This window comes from Corvus cornix, chromosome 2, assembly GCF_000738735.6.
Source record: "Corvus cornix cornix isolate S_Up_H32 chromosome 2, ASM73873v5, whole genome shotgun sequence".
NCBI lineage: Eukaryota > Metazoa > Chordata > Aves > Passeriformes > Corvidae > Corvus > Corvus cornix.
The window spans coordinates 127,071,095-127,089,519 of record NC_046333.1 but is presented as its reverse complement, the minus strand read 5'-3'; the positions used below and the strand labels follow the sequence as shown (position 1 = coordinate 127,089,519).

The 18,425-nt window shown below is 40.2% G+C and overlaps 1 protein-coding gene across 1 annotated transcript; it reads right to left on the bottom strand.

The window, feature by feature from the left end:
* Positions 1-3,427: 3,427 nt before the first annotated feature.
* Positions 3,428-16,849, bottom strand: LOC104692902 (carbonic anhydrase 3-like). The gene is made up of 7 exons (XM_039550091.1): positions 16,745-16,849; positions 16,468-16,665; positions 13,010-13,128; positions 10,999-11,091; positions 9,309-9,374; positions 6,870-7,025; positions 3,428-5,679 (listed from the first exon to the last, which is right to left on the bottom strand). The coding sequence occupies exons 1-7, from the start codon at positions 16,779-16,781 to the stop codon at positions 5,560-5,562; spliced, it is 789 nt and encodes a 262-aa protein (XP_039406025.1). The 5' UTR covers positions 16,782-16,849; the 3' UTR covers positions 3,428-5,559.
* Positions 16,850-18,425: the final 1,576 nt, after the last annotated feature.

Genomic DNA, 18,425 nt, shown 5'->3' with positions numbered 1-18,425 from the left:
TTGCAGGGTAACGTGTCCTGCAGTCCTGGTCTCGTAAGTACTCAAATCAGCAACCAGCTCAGAACATACCAGTGGGAGATTTTCACGTGTAACTCCTTCTGCCTTGCGGTGGGGTTCTTTGGAGCTTTAGAAATGGAATTATCTAGACTATTCTCAACCTATAGAAGCAAAAGCACTTACATACTTAGACTTTGCATGAATAAACATGCAGACAAAATACAGAAGTTTTTTAGATAGAAATGAATACCAGTCCATTACTATCAATATTTATTTAAACATCATATCTTATTGCTTAAGGATAACTTGCATAAACTGCATTTGTTTCAATGCTTAGTTACTTGTGCTGGACTAGAGGCATCTGCACTGCTCAGGCCTCCTGTTAGCTGAAAGTCGTGTCAGGAAGGTGACTGTTGAAGAACTGGCTCCACCGTGTGGGCTCCGGAAAATGACCATTACAAGCCAAGCAAGAAGCAGCATCCTTCACTTCAGTTTTCAGCAAGGATGTTTGTGTTGTCTGTGGGATGAAGGCAGGATGAACAGTGGGAACGTCAGTTAAAAAAAAAATTAATGGGAATTGGAAAAATTAAAAATCTTAGTCTAGTAAAGGTCTGTTATTTGTTATCAAGGTCTGAGACAACTGGCCCATGGTCTTGCTGGTCTAGTGCAGTGAGGAAGCTGCTCTAACTCCAGGAAGGAGTCTCAAGTTCTTCAACACTTTTCTGACAGATCTTTTGCAAGATAGTAAAAGAGTGACAGTGTGCTATTCAAATTTACCAAAGGCATGTTTTTATCCTAACACCTACTGCATATTCTACTTACTGATGGCATGACATAACTGCAAAAGCATGAGTTAATGTCAGCCTCTGACTTAAAGAATTAGTGGCAGAATCAATGAGACTTACTTTGAGAATTCCCACGCAGATAACATTCTGTGTCAATGCTCCTGCTTGTGCTAAGTACAGGTGTGGTTCAGTAGTGACTGAAACCTTTCTTCTGCATACCTGATGGCATCATTGCTTCCAACCTTCCTGTTGGATTTTCCCATAGAGAGGCAGGGTGCTGTCTCCAGGGAGATTGTTAAAGAGAGTTCTCAACAGAAGTGTTGCAATTTATTATGCCAATCTTTTTGTTTTCTGAAACAGAGACAACTCCATCTGTATGAAGTTTGCTCTACTGTCCTACTCAATTTACCATCTCACTTAATGATAGTTTTTATTCTCTCATACATATATTTATAGATTCCTATTAATCCTTCTTCACTTGCACACATTCTTCACAGTCATCCTTATTGAAAGCAAGGTATTAATTTAGACTGTGGACTTTTATCTTCATCAGTTTGCAGTATGAACAGCATTTCTTTCTTCTCCATCCTCCTGTTTTACAGAAATTTTCCATCTACTACGTATTTTTTTTCCCAAATAATGGTGTAGTGGAAGGTGTGTGTCCCTGCCCATGGTATGGGGGTTGGAACTAGATGATCTTTAAGGTCCCTTCCAACTCAGGCCTATGATTCTACAAGTGTTTTGCTTATTTAAGTGCACGAACATTCTTGCAAGTATTGTGCTATCCAGTCCAAATATACAAAGTTAAAATTTTCTGTAATAGCAGTACTCCGTTGGTGTTTATTTTCCCAGTAATATCACAAGTTCCCCATCTGTATTCAAATCTGTTTGTGTGTTTTAATGAACACAAAACTCTAGTTTTTTGGTCTCTCCCTCACAAATGGCTCTGAATATTTTAATTTTATTGCACTTTTTTGAAAATCAACATGTACAGCAGCTGTAAACTGAAAAGAAGATGCTTTAAAAAATACATTCTTAAAAAAGAATGTGAGTTTGATTTGATCTCTAATTCATCATTGGTTGTACATTACCTTTTGGGGGAGTGAGGAATGTTATAAAAGCTCTATTAAATTCTTAGGCTTGGAAATAAGATAATTCCTGAATACATGCTTTGTGCTCCAGTATTGACAAAGATAAATGCCAGAATTCATTGAGATGAAAGGTAGATAGACGAGGTGGAACACACACCGTACAGCTGCTCCCATTGCTGAGGCATGGGACAAAATGCCTCAGGAAGAAACAGATACTGTTCTATTTTGTTCAACTCTCTGACAATATGAACGTCCTTCAACGCCGATTACTGAAAAGAAAAACATCTGCAAAGACATCCAGGAGCATCTTTCTTTAAGATATGGGGGGAAAAAAGGATACCTGTTCTTTTCATTTTGCAGTAGAAATGCAGAATCATAGCTGGTTGTACACTGAGGGTCATACCTGGAATTCACAGTTGCTACGAATTTACACATGACTGAAAGGTGGTGACACCAGTTTCAGTTAATAAAGAAAAGCTTTCAAACTATAGGAATAAGATTTTGATTTTTCTAGTAATTTCTCTTGTGAGGTGTGGGAAACTGGGAAGCTTTAAGTGTTTGTCAAAACCTAATAGGCAGTAATTACTTGAATCACAGGGCTGCCCTGCTGTAATTAATATATACATTATATGCACTAAATTCATAAGGATTTAGGGTCCCAGAAAGATTTGGGTAATTTTTACTGGTTGGTTTTTTTTTTTCTCTAAGATACATGAGGCAGCAGGATTAGAATCCACATATTTGGAGTTTGTTACCAAGGTAATCAATGCTGAGCTACACTATTCATCAAAGGAAGAAAGGCAGTGGAACAAAACTGTGTGCACTTTATTCTTCAAGGGAAAAACAAAACTTTAAAGCATATTTGCCCTGAGGCTGATGCTTTTGTGTAATAATAGTCCGAAAACTGAATGGAATCAGAGGAGGTGCATGAGGAAGCAATATAAATTTCAGACTGTTATTTTCCTTTTGGCAACATACAAATCATGTGTTTGGTGTTGGAACCAAACCATTTCAGTAGTTCATAAACTTCTGTCTATTCTACCTTTCAAAAGCAGTAGAGGAAACATGCAAACAAAGCAAAGTGCACTCATTGTCTGATTTGCAGGCAATTATTCTTTAACAAGTTTGTCTCCTTCAAAAGTATAAACTAATCATGAATTTTCAGAATTATGTAGCATTTCAACTAACTGATCAATGTGCTTCGTGCAAAAAAAAAAAATTCCTGTCCAAATTAGAGATACTCAAGACCAGATAGGCATGTATGAACTTTGGGAAGATAGAATGTTTGTGTGCAGGCAAGAAATAAACACCTTTTTTTTGTACCTGAAAACAGAGAATAAGTGATTCTGTATGATCCTCAAATTTTTGAGGATCTATTTGACTGGACAAACGGAAACCTGGATGAGCTATTAAACTAAACTCCAACACCTAAAAAGTACTCAAGTGTTTGTCCCCCTTGTAGTACAAGCATATGTATCAAAGAAAGGAGCAGCAAGGTTTTCTAGTAAGTTCTTGGTACTTTCAATCACCACTTTGCATAAAAACAGCAATCAATTTATTTTTTATGCAAGTCAATTTATTGGCTCTCTGAAGACATAAAAGCAGTTATTTCAAGTGCAGACAACTAATCTTGTTTTACTGCCCCAGTAACAAGAGATTAAAACATCACAGTCAATGGCTTTTAGGTAGAAAGACTCAAACCCTCGTCTCAGTTATTTGTGTTAAAATTTTCTCCTCACCAAGACCAACTGCATATGCATATGAGAAGAAATTTTACACGTAAGACATAGTACAGTAGAAAAAAATGGTTGCTTATGAGCTTTCTGTAGTAACATTTTTATGTGTTGAGAAGATATACAGACTCAGGATTTGAAAGAAGATCTAAGGGACTCCTAAAATCAATACCCTTGCAAGTTCTGCACTCATGGTATCAAAAGCTGATCTTCTGATAAAATTAAGCCAGTGCTGAAACATCTGTAAACAGGATTCAATCAGTAGTTTAGCTTCTACTCACATGAACTCAGTTTTAAAAAAGAAACTGCTTTATACTGAGCAAAATACATTCCTAATAGACTAAAACACTAACTTTCAATGGAAATTCAGCAATACTTAGAACATTTCTAAATTAATAAAAAGGATCAAAATCTGCCCTCAGTTTCATTTCTGAATTCTCACTGAATCTTGCTGGTAATAACAGCAGAATTTGCCCAGTGTCGCCCATTCATTACTTCCTGTTGGAGCACCATTTTTCTAGTAAGGGTGGAAAGTGAAATAGTTAAGGAGAACTTGGAAATGCCTATTTGTAACCCTGCTTTTCTCAGACGTTGACATATCCCTTATAAATGCTGCTGTGAACATGTTTGTGGCAACATCTGCAGAAGAACACCCACTGCTACCCACTGATGAGTTACAGGAACACAGAGAGCCCAGAAGCTTCCTGTGCAGCAGGATTTATGCACCACCTTTGACCAATCTCCTCTATGTCCAATACTGAATAATCACCTGGGTGTTGAATATAATGTAGATCTTTATTCACATGATCTGTATGTGGGCTCAACCTAGATGGTACTTGTGTTACACTGAAATGACAAAGTTTACATGGTGAAGGACAGGGGAAGTTGATTTAGAAGTTTCTGTCTGCCAGCGATTCCTTGCTTGGATCGTATTTGCAAGCTGATGTGTCTCCCCAGAAAGGAACAGAGCCAAACAGAATCCACGTATATTCTCCAGCTACAGAGTCAAATAAACACACACTTAGGTGACTTAGCCTGGATTTTTCAGTAGTGGGAATGACAAACGACACGTATGAATCATCCAGAAAGATCCTTTCCATATGCAACAAAATCCCTAATAGGTGAAACCATTAAGGTGTCAAAACTAAAAAGCAGGGAGAGCATCAAAAATCCATCATTCTGGGAGATAACATAGAGCAGCAGAAGAAAGGCACTTCCCCCTCAGCAATACTAAAGCTGCTATACTAAATACAGGGCAATATGATACCAGCAGGACTCTACACTGGATGGGTGAAGTAACAGCAGCAGTGAAAGAAGAAAAGATCAACAATGGCAGCAGCAGGATATGGCAAAGACAGCAAATGCTGAAATGACAGCAAGGTATCTTTTCTTCTTCACACAGAAACTGAGTATGCCTGATTTTACCCTCAGAACACTAATGTAATCTTGGACAAAAAACTACGAACAAGACAGGGAAGGGAAAATCTGGTATGTTAAAGGGGTACTTATTCTTTGGATGTCTCCTCTGAGGGTGGGGTGTCTGAGCAAGATCACAGTGTAGAGACAGGCATTTCCCTCCTGTTCATCTACTGTTACTTCTGCTTTCCTGAACTACTGGTTCATTTTTCTGCCTTACTATATGTCCTTTGAAATTAATTTTAAATGTTGAAACTGAGCCTATTTTTCTTACAAGACCACAAGGCAGAGAAGTGATCATAAATGCTAAGGCATTTGTGGTCAAGAATCGTAGCATCTCACATTTGCTTATTGTGCTTAATATTTGCATACAGTATTTTTCTGCTTTTCAAAACAGATTCACTTTTACCATTCAGAATTCCAAACTGAGAAACACAGACCTGGATCCAGAGGAAAAGCAGTAGACAGCAAAAACTAACTACACTTTGGGATGCAGGGATTTTCTCACTCAGGTTCAGCAGAGTGAGACTTGAGATTTCACTTGAATGAGGCTCTCACTATCCTGCCCTTCAGAGGCTGAGGTGGGCGCCAGTTGTCAACAAGAGGGCTCATGGGTTCATTCTCATTGTTCTTGGAAAGGCTGCGGAGCTTTGCCATCTGCAAGGAAAAAAAATTAAAGTGTCCATGTGGAAGCACTGTGGACCTTACTGCCTAGAACAAACTCTGAGATGAAAAAGGAACTTTCTTATATAATGATAAGCACAGAGTGACAATGACAGTCTCTAACAATACTGGTAGAGATTGGTGATAAAGATCACTGCAGCCCAGCAGCTAGCACTGTTTCTATGGATCTCCACACTCTTCATCCACAGAACAGTGCATCATCTGACCCTTGCATGGGCTTCTTCTGGATTCTTCTCTGATTCACATCCACAGTGTGGAAAAAGAATAGGGCCTTACTGTGACCCTGCTGGAGCTGGACTACAGGCTCTTGTTAAAATACAGCTATCTGTGAAGGAGGATGCACCTATGTCGGTGCAAGGCAGTCTGATAGAAAAAGCTGGTGCAGAAGTTTGTATTTTTTTGCTGTAAGGCAGAGATCCGCCAACTGGATTATTAAGCTGAATCATGAATTCAGCACTCAGCTGCTGTTCTTCAAATCAACTTAATTTCAATGTTGCTTTATTAATTGTTACCCTTTCATCCAAATGAAAAATAAATCTATTCTGAAAACAGCCATTTCAGTAAAAAGGATATACCCTGACTTGTATTGCTGACCAAATTTTTGACACAAGAACTAAAAAAGTCACCTTATCCAGACTGGCTCTTTTTTTCCCCTCTGTAAATGCACATTTGAGCTATGTGAATACAAGTGGTACGTTAATTTGTATGAACATTTAGATTTGCGGGTTCTAGGTAGTTTGATTTTCCTCACTGACAGCTTTTAAGAAGTCAAGATCTGGACCAGCAATTTCTTAAACCAGGAAACCATCAAAATATTACTCACGCTTGCCACTTAATGGTCAAACACACAGAATGAACAGAGGCTGCTGTGATGGCTGAATTTTGTGGCTCGGGGGCACTTCTGCCTTAGCAGGTTTTCAGGGTCCCAAGAACACCCCTGCTGAGGCTGTTCCAGGAGGTGTCATGCAAGAGGGCCTGATTCTCAGGGTCAGTTTTACAGCCCATTCCAGCAGTCCATTCTGCAGGCAATTTCTCACTGTCCACAGCTAAAGCTTGCCCTACCAAAAAGTGCAAGGTAACACAGGGCTTGCAAATCATCACACTGACATACTGAGACACTGCTGACAACTGGTAAAGGAGTAGCAGAACTGGCTGGAGTTTACCTGGTCTGAGCTGACTTCAATAGGCTCCCTTAGGAGAATCCAAGTGATGCACTCCTCACAGGGGGGTGTGGTGAACGAACCGTGGTAGGTCCAGTAGTCCCGAGATTTGGGGAAAAGAATTGAAGGATCAAAGTGCTGAAAAGGAGCCTCTTTTCCCTTAGGGAAACAAAAAAATTCTCTGCAGTAACTCTAGAGATATGCATCTTAAAAGACAGCAGTATCTATGTTATTATAAAGGAACTAATTAAATACCAAGATTCATGCAAGAAATCAATCTCCTTTTCTTCCTGTCAAGCACATTCCCAGCAATTAATAATACCTGACATTTTGATTACATTAATAAATTAAAAGAAATTACAAACTGAATTGTGTGGGATCAAAGCAAATTCATTTTTACATTTTTCTATTCTGGAATTATCAAAATTGGTTTTTATTTTGGGCCACTTGGGATAAAAGTTGAAGCCTGTGGCACTGCTGGTACTGTTACCCTTTTTATCCAATAGGATAGTGGCCAAGCATTTATCCCAGATTCATTACATTCTTCTCTTCTACCTGAAGGAACTGAAATCTGCACCTTTCTCCTACCAAGATTGTGCTCTAATTATATATTCATGGTGGCACTCTCAGTCTTTTTGTCTATTACACTTAGTGTAAAAAATTAAAATATTTCCTGTAAGAGTACTAGGTCCTAAGTATCTTAGAATTAGAGGTGATTACCACAAGACAAGGGAGAAAGGAGACACCAGACAACATTTCCTGATTAGTCTGCCACTGAATAGGATAGTATCTCCACAGGACTGTGATGAGTATTCCTTGTTCCCTCTGGGCAACAAAAACTAACCAAGGAAATTCCGTTCACTTCTCTATTGGTACTTTGGATGCAGTTCTGGAAAGCAAGATATATTATTCCTATTTCCTTTTTCTATCATGGAGAATCTTCTCTAGATTAGAACAAAGTGAATGGCAGGAGCTGAAATCGTTTCCAAGCATCCTTGCACAGATTAAGAATAGAAAGAGTAACATCAAGACTGCAGTTATATCTTCCTGAAAATACTGTTCTGTAAGTTCAATATGGGCTTGGAAATAACTTCACAAAATTGTGCTTTTTCAGTAAACACAGTATGGTGTCCAAGAAACTCAGAGCAATTGAAACTGCATGTGTGATAAATACACCAGTGATGCCACCCACTAATCTTTCCGAAAAATAAGTAATCTTGGGAAAATGTATGTGATGACAGAAAAGAAGTTAAGAGATAATATACAATATGTGGTTTATTGCATATGCACCTATCTTTCTCTGCTTTACTTCAACTGTTGCTTTTTCCAGAACTGCTGTATGTAAATGGCCAAAAAATGATACAGGCATTATGAGAGAAAGCCATCAAAACAGATACCACTGACACAGCAGGCTGGGGCATGGATAGGGTGAAAAAAATAACCTTCAGTTCCCTCAGCAGAAAGAACTTAACTGCCTTTGAAGAATGAGTTGAAAAAATAAAATTAGTATGACTCTTACAATGGTACAAAGGAGAGAGGAGCTTTCAGGCTCAGACCTGCACATCAATGGCAGTACTAACACATATGAACATTAAATGCAAGGAATTCTGCTAAATTTTCAAGAAAATGCCTACAAATTTGGTGATCTGGTGGCATGTTCAAGGTGACATAAAGAAAAGGACTTTTAGCATTATTAGAATCATAAAGTTTATCATGAAGTAGAATTCCTAAAGTATACCTAGAGATTAAGTTTATGTTAAATATTAATGCTAAATGACAATAGATGCAATATTGCAGTTCTCTGGAAATAGCTCCCTTCAGCAGCTGCATCTATGCAGTAGGTATGGACGGGTGCCTTAGATCATTAATTAAACTGAAAAACAGTTTAGAATATATTTGCAATGCTATTTGTGCTAGTATCATAGGAAGAGATAACTCAGGACTGGTGCAGAAACTGCACCATGTAATTCCTTTTATAAATAAATACAGTTCCTTCTTAAAGCTAGTAACATTTTTAATCTCCCTTACACTGACTGGGAGCCTGCTCCATCAGTCCTACTAATTTCTTCTCATTTTAGGCTAACTAAATTTCTGACTCTGCTATATGCATCTGTTTTGGCCACTGTTGTCCTCAAATTCAAAAAGCTTTTGATTTCTTCTTGGTATTGGCCCACTTGCGTATTTTTTACAGAGCAGTATCAATAAGACTATCAATTGTGTATGCAAGGATTAATTAAAAAATCCTGTTTAACAAGAATACTTGCAGAAGTGAGGAGTTAAGTATTTAATTAAGCAAAAGAAAGTATCCTGCTCCACAGTCCAATGTATCATCTCTGATGCTACTGTTTGGCATCAAAATGATGCCAAAGTATGAATCTGAACTACTGATTCCTGCTTCTGCAGCTTTCCAGCTATGTTAGGTCACAAAAATTGTTTCGATACCTTGGTCTTAATGTTTTCAATTTCTTCAAGAATTCTCTTCATCTCTGGTTTGGGAGTTTTTCCAACCTGTAACGCAAAGCACAAATACTGTATCTTTTTCATCATGTTCCACAGTATTTTAAAGAAACTCAGCACATCCCATCTGTCACATCAGGCAACAGCAGTCTCAGAGAATCCAGTAGAGACTGACAGAATATTATGTGCATTTAAAAAACATCCGAAATAGCAAACTCCAGTAACTGGCTTTGCAATTTGAACATGTGTTGAAGGACCCTAGAAGGCATCACACCTGTCTGAGGAATGAACTGCACACTCAGTGTCACTACCCAGGGCCTAACCCTTGGCTCCTGCTTCAAAAGCAACCCACAGCCACTCTGAGCTGTCTGAGCACTTGGCACTTGGCAAAGTCTTGATGGCCTGAAGGGCTGTAGCTCTGCGGACACTTCATTCTGCAGCACATATGCAGTCAGGTCAGACTTGATGTGAGACATGTGATGAATTCATGTCTAGATGACCTCAAGCTATGGGGTCACTTTATTGCTTGTGTCCATGACATTCAGCACTTCCAAAAGCTTTGACATCCCAGAAGAATAAAGGCAGTATGGATAAGATGTACTGTTATTGCCATGTTTTGTTCCAGAATAGATTAACTTCAATTCCTCAGAAGATAATTCAATCCTGTTTTAGTAGTATCCCAAAACCCAGTAATGGAACATGACAAATTCAGAGAATAAACAATAGCTCCTTCATCAAAAAGCAAGAAGGAAGCAGGGAAAGAGGGCCAGAAGATATAATGATACTACTTACTTTTCTAGACCTTTTAGCTGACCATAGCATGGTTAATAGGAGCATAGTAGTGTGCTTTGTAAGTTATATAAATTTTAGCCTAAAATAGACCAAAAGGAATGAAAAAGGAAGAATAATTGAAGGACATAGTCATAGGGGAGAATCTGGACAGGTGCTGACCTTCAGTTTAAACTAACCACAAGAGAAAAGGTCAGGTTGGCTCACAGTGTAATAGAATTAAAATGACACTGGATCTAGTCTGTCCAGGGACATTAGCAAAATTAATTACATCCACTTGCTCTTGCTTGTACAAAAGCCACTTCCTAGTGATAAAACAATAAAAGGATATCTATTCCCTGATGGTGTGTTCAAGCTGAAATGCCCACCTGCAGCTAAAAGGACTGAAGTTTGTGTAATTTATCACTATTAGGCTGTGTGCCTGTTACCATTTCTCAATGTCCTAGACCACATACAGGTTTGATACCAGGATTGCTTTCTTTCTGTTAAGTTTACAAAAAAATCAATCTGAAAATACTGGTACAGTATTATTTTGTTAAAAAGTTTCTGTATTCCAGTGTTAAAATGTTGAGTGATATTTTACCATGAATTCTTTCTTTTTGGAGTAGGTTTGTTGAACTCATTTTGATTCCCAGCTCGTGTGGGAATCAACAAGAGACCAGAGAAGGCAATCAGTCAACATAACCTTGCTGACAGGCAGATACAACACCTGCTAGCAGACAACAGACAAGAGGAAACACTCAGCCTATGCAGACCCTCCTCCTCACCCAGTGCACACCACAGGAAAGGGCTGCAGTGCAGGAAAAAACAATGGTAACTTTTCCCCTGGCACTAGAGAAAGATGAAAAATACAGAAAATTATAAAGACTGAATATATGCCACTTACTTTCAGAAAAATGCCCACAACAGCTACACCATCAGGTTGTTTTAAAGCTCCAGCAAAATTACCGTGTTTTGGATTCCAGTGCACCATATGTAACTAAAAAATCAATTAAACCTCAGTTATAAATACAAGAAATTGCCAACAGCACAATCTTCACTTTAAATTAAATTGAGTAAAGATTCCATTACACAGTAAGTAAAGGAATGGATATCAAAAAGAAAACTGTATGTAAGTATTTCCTACTGCTGTTCCCATGCTTTTCTATGCTCACATTTTCCCAAAAGCATTGCTTTGCATTTAACTGAAGCATAGGACAAAGAAAATGGTGTTTACCACACAATATCAGACAATACAACTATAAATAGTTTAATCCAAACACATGACATTCACTCATGCAGTGCATAAAACACCTACTGACATGCACTTCATCTCAAGTACATTTTTAGATCTTCAGGTTATGCAAATGTCAGCTCAAGGATTTACACGGGGTTGTATGTAGTTCATACATTATTGGTTTGTATCTCTTATTACTCTCAGCACATTGCACCAGATGGGAGTGGGGATATAATCTGACATTTCCTTCTCATATCTACTGTGGGATATAATCTGACACTTCTTTCTCATATCTACTTTCAGCAATGCTGTATTTTCAGGATGTATTTCAAATTTTTGTATCTCTATCCAGAAAATCTCTAGCTCATGCAAAATCTCTACAAATGCTGCAACCAGCCATGTGCAGTCTCAGGTTAAGTAGCATCTAGAACAGAGTTATACAGGGGGGAAATAAAAGTCTTCTTTTTTAAAGATTACGTAAAATAACAACAAAAAAATTTGTCCTGAATATAAATTACTCTATTGTCTGTTTCTTTTCTCTTGAGGGTAAGGGTTTTATTGCTAAGGATAAAGTTGGAGCAACCATATATCTTTGGTTGCAATGCAGCAAAAGTACATATATTCCAGGCTTTCTTCTCCTGTCCATAAATACACAAGTATTGCTAACAAAAGTAACATAAAAAGTCTGTGCTTGAACTAGCCAAGAAATAGTTTGAGGAAGCAGATTTTTCCTGTTGAGTTGGCCACAGAAAGCAGAACACTAGCAAAGATTGGCTTTGGTTAAGGAATGGGGGAAAAAATTCCTAAGCCATCACCCACAGTCATCTCTGCAATGTTTGTGCACATTGACCCTGAAAATGTCTGCCTTGATTTTGTCCTGGGAGAGGTGGGCAAACTCCTCCAAGCTCTGGGCCCTGAGAGTTTAGGTGGAAGGCAGGAAAATACTACTGAAGGATTTTTGTGGGCATAGTTATGTATTTTGAACTTACTCTCAAATAAGATGGAGGAAGGAGGTAACCTCTCCTAGCAATTCTCTAGCATCAATAGTTAATTCACTTATATTTAGGACTTGAAGAAGTCTTCAAGGCCTAAAGCATTCATGAATTTTAGCAAACTAGGATAACAGTCCTGCAGTAGTTTACATTAAAAAACCCAAACAAAACCCAAACATCATATTTTCCATGGTTCCTGAAAACAAACCCAGCTATTTTGAAGCAGAGATGTTCAGAAACTAAAACATACTCTCAATCAGTTTTAAGATGGATCTAATTTTGAATGCCAGCTTATCAAATGTGCTTTTAGTGAGTTTTTCTGTTCTTCCTGAATTAACTTGGTAACTCAAGACACACCAGAAATGACTAAAAGCCAAAAAACATCAGTAGATCTTCCTATTTGGAAATAACAGATTGCTTTGTCGCAAATATTTTTGAAACAGTCCAAGATACCAGCAAAAACTCTGGCATGAAGAAAAGAAATCCATGTTAGTAATATACTTGCAGGGATACATTTGTTGGCAGATACAACTTATCCCACTGCATGTTAACCGATGCTCACAAGTTTCACAGACAGACAAAAATTGATAGCTAAATACTTGCAAGAGGGAGAACGGTTAATCTGTTCAGATGGAAAATCAGTCAAACTCCAGTTAGCACTGAATGCCACTATCAAACATCCGTCCTACCTCTGCCGCGTGTTTCACGCCGTCTATGACGTGCTCGGAGCCGTGGTCGTCGGAGGAGCCCCAGTGGAGGTGCAGCTGGCGCAGGCGGTAGGCGCCGGTGAGCGGCCCCCCTCTCAGCACTGCAAGGACACTGCATCAGCACCCCCACGACACCCACACACGCCTTCCCCCCGTGGGGACCCACCACAGCTCCTCTCCTAAAGCCAGCTCATCGCAAGGAGCCCACAACACTCGCCAGTTTACATGGCTGGGGCTGAATTGTGTTGTCAGGAGCTCTGTTTGATGTGAAAACTGTGGAAGCTGCTGTGAGTCAAGCACGGGATCAAACCCCAGTTGCCCAACAAGCCTCTTTTCTCCTGGCAAGTGGACACACTACAGTTCCTGGTATGGAGAGAGAAGAGAGGTGTTCACAGGTGATTCTTGTCTAGAAAGGGTCTGTTTTGCCAAGATGGGAGTTAGGGCTGTTAAGTTAACTCTAGTCCATGACTGGCATACTTTTTACAGGTCAGACAACTAAACAATGGTTACAGATGGTTAGCTGCTTCTAAAAAAAGAAAAATTAAAAAAAGATCTATTTCTTGGAAGTGAGGGAAGACAATAAAGTTTAGGTAAAATGAGTTAGAAAATTGTTCTTGAGCCACCAACGAAAGAAATTACGATGCTGTTACTTCTGCTGTGCTTAGCCAACTAATGCTGACCATGCATCAGTCTGGCGCTTGACATCAACTCTGACTTTCAAAACATCACACCTCCTCTTTCAGCCTGGAGATTCTTTGGAGCAGGGACTGTTTAGAGGATAAGCTCTCAAATGTATTTTTCATTCATTACCTAAGGTTGGAATGAGTCGTGTTTCCTTACACAGAAAGCTGATAATGTAGTTCACAACTGCAGTGCCAGAAGACCTTGTTTAAATAGCATTCAATTTTGAACTTCTACCAATAGCTTTAAAGTTCAAAGTTAACATTGAAATAATAAATCCTCTTTTGCCCAATGGTCTCAAATGAATTCTTGATATCATATATGTTGGAATACTTCCACAGAGCAAGAGGTTTAATTTTGCAGTTTCTCTTTTTAGGTGGTAGGAGTCACAACCACCAAGGGGAGAGCCAGAAAAACAGCACTGTTGAGACTTACGCATGTAGTTCCTCTTGCTTTTCTTGCTTTGTTCATACATAAATAATCATAACTCAGTATACTATTGAGTAATATTGAGTAAACCTTCTGTAAAAGCCTTCAATGGAAAATATTTATTATTATTATTAATATTATTTCACTTTCAAATATAGGACAAAAAAGGCATAGACTCTAAGGCTCAACTCCTCTGAAGTATTTGCTTGCCATTTCACACGGGAATCAATGGGAGGCAGGGACTTGCAGGAGCTGAATTGATGTGACCTGTCTACATTTAGAAGCTAAGTCAGTGTCAGAGTTGGAGACTCATTCATCACTCGTTTCTTACAGGTGGTCCTTTACAGAACTCAAAGACTGTGAAGCACTTGAAAACAGCACTTCATAAGAGTATACAAATCTCTCTAGCATAAAACAAAACCATTTTAATATTCAACATTTTCCATGTCGTTGGAAAAAAAATTTCTTCAACTATATTTATTTTTCCAGTTAAAATGGAATCTGTGGCTACTACTTATCCTCATCTCTTAGCACTGCAGAAGCCAATAAATGAAGGAAATAAAATATCTATGAAATTCTTTCTCATGTGGTCTTTCAGAGCTGTCAAACATTGTATTTGATTCTGAACAGACACATGCCTATGAAACACTCGTGTCCTAAATTACTGTCCAGGAACCTGCAGAAAGTAAGGGCAGCCAGGAGTAAATGTACACTCTGGATGCCTAAAGGAACAACAGAGGCGATGGGGAGGGGAGACACAGGGAGGGAATGGAGGGAAGATGATTTAAAGGAAGGGCTGCCTCCAGGGCTGCATTTTGCTTGGGCAAATCAGGGTCTTTCTCCAACACTCTTCCCTGGGCAGACAACTTCTTGAGCAGCTTTTCTAAAATATTTCAGCCTTTAGGAAGCTGTGAAGAAGACAGAACAACCATGTGAAAATGTTCATTACCAATTTACTTCCCATGCTTTCAGTCACGGCATTGATTTTATGCAGTGCTTTTGGAGAGCATTCTGGCCTATAAATGGGACCTGTTACAAGGGCAGGTAGGGATAGGGCAAGGAAGAAGTCTTCAAACTGAAAGGGAGTACAGTTACATTGGATATTAGGAAGAAATTTTTTACTGTCAGGTTGGTGAGGCACTGGAACAGGTTGCCTGGAGAGGCTGTGGATGCCCCATCCCTGGAAATGTTCAAGGCCAGGTTGGATGCATCTTTAGTAACCTAGTAGAGTGGAAGGTGGTGATGAGGGTGTGGTTGGAACTAGGTCATCTTTAAGGTTGCTTCCAATCCAGACCATTCTGTGTTTCTACGGCGATAAAAGGGCAATTTATGAGACCACTGTGTAGAAACTGTGGTAATGAATACTAAAGGACCATAAAAATACATAACTTAGAGACAGTCCCCGTCCTAAATAGCTGAGATTCCATCTGAGAGACATGGAAAAATAACAAATAGCTGTAGTGGTAAATGAAGAAATCCAAGGAAACAAGGGCCTCATCAAGATAAACAAGCAGGAGAGTGATCTTTCAATGTACTATGAATATATTTAATTAGTGATATAGCTTACTAAGAACAAAATCCCAATACAAATGCCATCAAAGCAGATACAGAAAAATACGAAGAAAAGTAACTGTTTTCCATTAATAAGCTTTCCTTCTTGATGAAGGACCAATCAATACTGCATGCTTTTGAGATGTCTTTGCATTATATGATATTGGGAATTTATTATTCATTTTGACAGTTGTTACCTATCTGCATCCAGAGCTACAAAGATGCAGCTCTGCAATCAAGTTTTGAACAATTTAATTCAGCGATATGAGATTGCTCACTCTCAGTTGAATAACAAAGCCATTTCATAGCTTTCCAGAAACTATAAAATGTTATTTACATAAATGCTATTTTCATTGCTTTTTCAGGCTGTGAAGTACCTGAAGAACTACCATGCAGAAGCAACCAAGATCACAGTCAGTAGCAATGTATATACAAGTTTTTTGTTTACAAAGTGCCTCAGAGCGCTCTAAACCCTCTGGGCACCACTCTATTCCCTTACACAAAACCTGAAAATGTGGTGTCTCTGTTGAAGGAGGTGAGATAGGGAGAAGTCCACCATCCAGCTGAGTTTGTATTTCAGGGTGCTCCTGCAGCTACAGCCTTCCTGTCCCACTGCAGATCCACCAGAATAAACTCCAGGAGCACTTTTTTTACGTTCCCAAGTGACTTTTCCCTGCTGGCCTGCACAGACTGGACACTAAAGGATACTTTTTGATACATGGTGCTTTGAAAACCTTGATTCCTAACAACCATCAAGAAAATCCAAACCAGAAACCGACCTGATCGATCAAAAGTGTCGTCGAAGACGACGCGGCAGGTGCGCCCGTTGTTCAGGATGGTTTTCGCTGCCCCGGGGTCATAGCTGGCGTGCCAGGAGGAGAGAGAGGAGTCGTGCTGCACGTCCTTGCTGTTGATCTCAATGGGCGACTGCTTGTCGCCCTTGGCCAGGGGGTAGTTTTCGTGCCAGCGCTCGGGTCCTGAGGGACAAAGACAAAGAGACGTCGGCCCTGCTCAGCCGGGCTCGTCCCGGCCCCCCGCGGCCCCGAGCCCGCTCACCGTTGTCGCTGTCGTAGCCCCACACGGACTGGGCCATGGTGCCCGCGCCCCGTCCCGCTCGCTGCGCTGCGGCTCCCGGGTGGTCCCCTCCCTCCCGGCCCGGGGGGCTTTTTATAGACCGCCTCGGCTTCGCGTCCTCCCCGCAGGGCTGGGCAGGGCTGGGCTGGGGGCGGCCGCCGGGCAGAGCCGTGTTCTCCCCCGGAGGAGGCAGAGGGATGCGGGCGGGGCCCGGCGGCTCCCTTCATCCCCGTCCCGCGGACAGAGGGTCCGACGGCGCGGCCGGGCCGGTGTTGCGGTGGAGCCCCCGGGGCCGTGGGTCCCGGCTCGGGTGAGGAGCGGCTGCCTGGAGCGCTCAGCAGCTGCACCAGCTCCGGGAGCGGAGGGCGGGAACGCAACTCTCCCCTCTGCGGGAAGCACACCCGGAGATTCTGGACGAGCTCCCAGGGCGGGCAGGCTTCCCCACTCCAGCTTCCCTGCTTTCACAAATGCTCCCATGCAACAGCTCAGAAAGGCCCCATGTCTGCCTGAAATGATATCTCATAGCCTGGGAATATCCCATTGTGCAAAGGGAGACTCTGCCAGCCTCAAAGGAGGCCATTCCTGACCATTAGCTCAAGTCTGGGTTTGATGTCCAGTCAGTTCTCCTTCATGCAGGGAGCTTTACACGAAATATTTTTCTCGTGTTAGGCATCTTAGCAGTGGGTATTTTGATCAGGAAAGCATTTGGTTTTCAGATGATGGGGAGTTAGTGACCGTATGGTTGTGTTAGTGGGCTTTGCACATCTATTTTGAATACTCAGAGCTTTTCTCTCAAATGCCAGCTTTGCTGCGATCTCCCATAGCTTTGTCCATCCATGCTAACACTGCTGCAACTCTGTCTACCTTGAGCTAAATACTACCTCAAACTGCATAACTCAAACTAAATACTACTCCAAGATAAATATTTGGGAGTCAGTCAAGAAGCATCACAAACCATGGAGATTTCAAACACAGTTGCAGCGAACTTGTACCCATCAGCACTGTAATGCAGCATGGAAATAAACCTGCAGCTTTGAAAGGTTCTACTTTTCATGTTGGTGAGGTACAGGAAAAAGGTTGAGAAGCTGCAATATACAGAGCCTAGGACTAATTTGGTGCTATTTGATGTCCCAAAACCAGCTGGAAGATAAAGGTTGCCCTTCTAGGTGGCCAGTGTAGCTAGGCTAATGAAGATCTAAATATAGCCTTTGTTTAGCGTAACTAAAATGACTTTATTTAACTTGTTTAGTAAATTTGTCTTGCTCTGAGTTTAATCAGAAGTAGATATCCTGCATCCTTTGAGACAAAGGTAGGACAAGATCTCTCACTTAGGAATCTGCATTTGAGAAAATGTCTGTAGTCATGTAGATAGTATTTTTACATGGAGAAGATACATCAAATTGAAACTCAATAAACCTTAGGAACTTACACAATATTTTAAGGGGCATCCTTTTACTATCTTTAAAGGAACAGAGATGTGTTCATCATCAAAGTGTCCTTCAAAACATGTAGTTCCTCATATCTTTTTAGGCAGAATTCAATTAAGAAAATACTAGGAGGTGATTTAGGTACAATGGTATGGAAAATTACATCTTTTTGCTTTCAAAAGAGAACTCTGAGACAAAAAAAAATTTCTTTGTCATCAATCAAATTGATAATGTCA